Source organism: Triticum aestivum, chromosome 6B, assembly GCF_018294505.1.
Source record: "Triticum aestivum cultivar Chinese Spring chromosome 6B, IWGSC CS RefSeq v2.1, whole genome shotgun sequence".
Classification (NCBI taxonomy): domain Eukaryota; kingdom Viridiplantae; phylum Streptophyta; class Magnoliopsida; order Poales; family Poaceae; genus Triticum; species Triticum aestivum.
In genome coordinates this window covers 538,986,228-538,991,653 of record NC_057810.1, presented here as the reverse complement: position 1 = coordinate 538,991,653, position 5,426 = coordinate 538,986,228, and the positions used below count along the sequence as shown (strand labels likewise).

At 46.5% G+C, this 5,426-nt stretch overlaps 1 protein-coding gene across 1 annotated transcript; it reads left to right on the top strand.

Moving 5' to 3' along the window:
• Positions 1-345: 345 nt before the first annotated feature.
• Positions 346-3,003, top strand: LOC123134380 (protein NRT1/ PTR FAMILY 8.3). The gene is made up of 3 exons (XM_044553645.1): positions 346-617; positions 978-1,080; positions 1,190-3,003. The coding sequence occupies exons 1-3, from the start codon at positions 573-575 to the stop codon at positions 2,779-2,781; spliced, it is 1,740 nt and encodes a 579-aa protein (XP_044409580.1). The 5' UTR covers positions 346-572; the 3' UTR covers positions 2,782-3,003.
• The last annotated feature ends 2,423 nt before the right edge of the window (positions 3,004-5,426 follow it).

The window sequence follows — 5,426 nt, the reverse complement described above, 5'->3', positions numbered from 1 at the left end:
GGCTGTCCCTGTGATCCCAACTTGGCGCCTCGCCCAGTTCAGTCCCCCTTCCGGCGCCAAGCAAATCACCACGTTTGCTATTACTAATAGATAGATAAACAATCCGACATGGCACACACTCTGGAGACCGGAGACCGGCGATGAGTGGCTGCGTGCAACCTGAGCCTGTAGTCCGCAAGCACCTACTAGCTAGCCACCACCCACTGCGTCGAAACTTCGCGGCATGGCGAGCGGAGTCGTGCGGTGCGACTGAGAACAAACTCGTATGCGCGCGCACGCATAAGCAGTCGTTGGTGAGAGAGATTATAATAGCAGTGCTAGCTTTGTTGCTTCGTGATTTATTATGAGTACTATTAGCCACTGATCCTGTCCAAGTCAATCCTGCTTGCTATATAAACTCCGCTCGCGCAGCAGAACACAGCAGCAGCAGCAGACAGAGCAGCAGCCAAAGCCTGAGGCGAGCTAAGCGTTCACGGAGGACACAGCTCAAACTACCAGCTAGGATTAGCTAAAGCTTCATTCGCATATTACTTCCGCTTCCGCTTCCGCTAGACACACAGCTCGTCGGCGACATGGACGCCATGGAGAGAGGCGAGCGCACGCCGCTCCTGCCCGAGGTAACGATTAGCTCCCTGCCACCATCCTCCTCCTCTTCCTCCTGTGCTGCAACCTGTTCGTACTGGAAGGAGGATCAGTACAATGAAAACTGAAATGCAAAATCCAGAACCACGCTTCAGCATCCGTCAACACAAAAAGAGCATCTGTGCACCTCCATTAGACCGAGTCTAACTTACAAGAACAGAGAGAAGAAAAAAGACCAAATGGTTTTTAACACGTGGTTAATACCGCATGCATATCCTAATCACACAACCACATCCACATCACAGCCAGAACTCGTCACACAGATGCATCTTGTTAAGAAAAATACAGATTCTGTTCTGGTTGCTAACAATTCCTGCAATCTATCTCTGTTACAGAGTCATGGCCCAAAGGTTCAAGAGGACGACAGCCTGCAGCTGCAGGTGCCGCTCCTGAAGCACAAGAAGCGCGGCGGCAGCAAGGCACCAGCAGTAATTCTATGTAAGCAAAGCTCCATCTTCTTCTAATTGTTTTTCCAGTTACCAAAAATGTAGATTAATTGGAGAGGAGCTAGTGGTTTAACTGAACTTTTTGCAATTGAATGGTGCAGTGTTCGAATGCCTGGAGAGCACGGCGTTCAATGGCATCTCCACCAACCTGGTGGTGTACCTCGAGACCGTCCTCCACGGCACCAACCTCGCCAGCGCCTCCAACGTCGCCACCTGGTTCGGCACCAGCTACCTCACCCCCGTTTTCGGTGCCATCATCGCCGACTCCTTCTGGGGCAACTACAACACCATCCTCGTCTCCCTCGTCGTCTACCTTCTTGGCATGATGCTCGTCACCTTCTCCGCCTTCGTGCCCACCACCACGGCGGCGCTGTGCGCGGCAGGTGCCTCGTGTGCCGGCACCGCCGGCAAGTGGGGGCTGAGCTCGCAGACCGTGGCTTTCGTGGGGCTGTACCTCGTGGCGATCGGGTGCGGCGGGGTGCGCTCGTCGCTGCTGCCGTTCGGAGCGGAGCAGTTCGACGACGACAGCGTGGCGGACCGGGAGGGCAAGGCGTCCTTCTTCAGCTGGTTCTACCTCTGCGTCAGCTTCGGCCCCATCATCTCCGGCGTGTTCCTCGTCTGGATCCAGCAGAACGTCAGCTGGGGCCTCGGCTTCGGAATCGCCACTGCCTGCATCGCGTTCGCATTCGCCGCCTTCGTGCTCGCCACGCCCATGTACAAGCGCCGCATGCCCGCTGGCACGCCGCTCAAGAGCCTCTGCCAGGTCGTCGCTGCCGCGTGCAAGAAGATCAGCGTCAAGGTGCCCGCCGAAGCCGGACACCTCTACGAGGTCAGCGACAAGATCGACTCGCCCCAGCCCAAGATCGCGCACACCAGCGACTTTAAGTTCCTCGACAAGGCGGCCATCGTCACGGAGTCGGACATGGAGGAGAGGCCGGAGGCAGCGACCTCGTGGAAGCTGTGCACCGTGACTCAGGTGGAGGAGCTCAAGATCCTCCTCCGCCTGCTGCCCGTGTGGCTCACCAGCGTCATCGTGTCATCGGCCTTCTCGCAGATGAACACCACGTTCGTGCAGCAGGGCAGCGCCATGGAAATGACCATCCTGTCGGTGCCGGTGCCCGCGGCGTCGCTGGCCTCCTTCGAGGTGATCTGCGTCATGACATGGGTACTCCTCTACAACAAGGTGATCGTGCCGGCGTTGAGGAGCTTCTCCTCGAGCGGTGACGGCGAGCCGTCGCAGCTGCAGCGGATGGGTGCCGGGCGGCTCCTCATGGCGCTCACCATGGCGGTGGCAGCGCTCGTGGAAATGAAGCGGCTCGACAGCGCGGCCCGTGGGGAAGAGATCAGCATCTCGTGGCAGCTGCCCCAGTATTTCTTCCTTGCCGGCGGGGAGGTGTTCTGCTACATCGCGCAGCTAGAGTTCTTCTTTGACGAGGCGCCGGACACCATGAAGAGCATGTGCACGTCGCTGGCTCTGCTCACCATCGCGCTGGGGAGCTACATGAGCTCCTTCATCTACGCCATCGTGGAGGCCTTCACGGCGACGGGAGACAGCCCCGGGTGGATCTCCGACGACCTCAACAAGGGCCACCTCGACTACTTCTTCTGGGCCATGGCTGCAATGTGCACGCTCAACTTCGTCGTGTACAGCGGCATCGTCAAGAACTACAGGCTCAAGACGGTCATCTCGTGAACGCTCGCCCAAGGATTCAAGATTACATTGCACAATCGCCAATTGGTGAACAGTAAATAGCTTAGCCAGGTACATATATTGATATATACACAAGACACATTAGGAAGAAAATGTAGGACATCACTTCTCTTTCTTTTCATGGCCGTAGTGTAATCCTATGGCAGGAACATTTTTTCGAATTTTTGTTGGTGGCTTTTCTTGGATTGTAGAAAGATTACAAGATGGCAGTATGAATGTGTGCTTCTCTTGTATTTTAATCCAGCGAAAGAAATTTGCATTTAACATGCGCGTAGAGCTTTGCTTACTGAGAACACTAACTAATTCAGGTGCCTAAAATTTTTTCTTTGCCAAAAATTTAGGTGCCTAAATCAATGTGTATAAATGGTTAGTCAAGGTAAAGGTAGGATCGTATCCATTTAACGGAACTGGATTCACATCACACAATTCTACAATATTTTAAAAATTGTGTTATTTTCTTTATCCGTGCCTTTGGAGTTTACAAATACGTAATCATGTACAATTTTGATATACGTAAGTTGCCTGAATTTCATTTGAAGTCGGTCGAATATGTGGCTGTCTTTTTTGTTTCATGAGATTCGTGCTGATTTGTTTTGTGTGGATTGAGAATTGAAGGATTCTACCCGCAAAAAAAAGAGAGAATTGAAGGATTGTACCCGCAAAAAAAAAGAGAATTGAAGGATTCTTTATTTGTTCTCACTTGATTCTTTTCTCACTCGGTAGTACCAGATCGTCGCTCCACTCCCCTCAGCTTCTCTTCGCCTGTCTTGTTTCCTAGCATTTTCTCATCAAAAAATATAAATGAAGCACATAAAGTATTTTAACAAATCACAAATAAATGTATGTCCCTTTTAAAATGTGTGTCCAACAAAAGATGATCGTGGTAAACTAAAAAGCAAACAAAGCAAAAACTACTATGGCACAATGGCACAAGACGCTTCAAGCAAAACTCATATCATGTGATAAATAAATATAGCTCTAAGTAATATACCGATGGTTTGTAGACGAAAGAGGGGATGCCATCGGGGGCATCCTCAAGCTTAGACGCTTGGGACTTCCTTGAATATTATGTTGGGGTGCCTTGGCATCCCCAAGCTTAGGGTCTTGTCGCTCCTTATTCCTTCATTCATCGTGATCTCACCGAAAACTTGAAAACTTCAGCACACAAAACTCAACAGAAACTTCGTGAGATCAGTTAGTATAACAAGCAAATAATAAAGTTTAGATACTGTTGTAAACCCATTCATATTTGATTATTGCATAATACCTATTGTATTATAACTTATCCATGACTTATACCCCCTGATATAATCCATAGCATCATTAAAACAAACAAATTAAGCAACGAAAACATAATCTATCTAAAACAAACAATCTGTAATGATATGAACAAACGTAATACTTATGTAACTCCAAAATATCTGAAAAATTAAGACAATGTGGGAAATTGGTATATCAATTATGTGTAAAAAATTCAGATCAAAAGCACATTCCAGTGATTTCAACAAATTCCTGAAGTGAGCACAAAAGTTTCTGCTTTTTTACATAATCAAGTCAACTATCAACCAAATCATCTCAAAGGCTTTACTTGGCACAAACGCTAATTAAAACATTAAAAAACACAATCATAACATTAGCATATTTTGTCAACACACAAAAATAAAAAATAAAAAGAGAAAATAAGATAACTATTGGATTGCCTCCCAACAAGCGCTATTGTTCTACACCCCTAGCTAGGTGTAAGGCATTGTTTCAAGTGGTGTCATCTTTCAAGTTAATCCCATAGGTGGCCCTCATAATAGATTCATATGGTGGTTTAATTCCCTTTCTAGGGAAGTGTTCCATCCCTTTCTTTGATGGGAATTGGAACCTTACATTTCCTTCTTTCATATCAATAGTAGCACTATGGTTCGTAGGACAGGCCTACCAAGTATTATAGGACAAGACGGATTGCAACCATAACAAGCACAATGAAATCAACGTGCACATAATTTCTATTTAGCAAGAATGAGTACACTATTTATTCTACCAAATGGTTTCTTAATAGTGAAATCTGCTAAATGCAAATTAAGGGAACATTCATCCATAGCGGTGAGGCCTAGCACATCACATAAAGATTTTGATATAGTGGAAACTCTAGCACCCAGATCACATAAAGCATTACATTCATAATATTTAATTTTCACTTTAATAGTAGGTTCCCATTCATCATGCAATTTCCTAGGTATTAAAACTTCCAACTCTAACTTTTCTTCATGAGCTTTTATCATAGCTTCTACAATATGTCTAGTAAAAGCCTTATTTTGTTCATAAACATTGTGTAATTTATCATGGATTGCAACAATGAAATACATTCAACTGAATAAAAATTATCATAATTAAAGTCCTCGTAATCCAAAGTAGTGGGCACATCACTATTTAAAGTCTTGACCTCTCCAAACCCACTTTTATCATTTTTATCATTAAGATCATCACCCTCCGAACAATTGGGACGCCTTCTAGCTAAAGTTGACTCATATCCAGTCCCTTTTTCATCAAGTTTTATATTACTAAATAAAGATTCAACAGATGAGACATCAATCATTTTAATATCTTCATCGTGATTAGTAAGCGAAAGTGACTCTGGT

Bases quoted from the DNA above. Each gene is read 5' to 3' on its own strand.
- LOC123134380 (XM_044553645.1), top strand. From the start codon at position 573: ATGGACGCCATGGAGAGAGGCGAGCGCACGCCGCTCCTGCCCGAG. The intron at 618-977 runs GTAACGATTAGC...TCTCTGTTACAG, and splicing joins GCACGCCGCTCCTGCCCGAG to AGTCATGGCCCAAAGGTTCA. The intron at 1,081-1,189 runs GTAAGCAAAGCT...TGAATGGTGCAG, and splicing joins GGCACCAGCAGTAATTCTAT to TGTTCGAATGCCTGGAGAGC.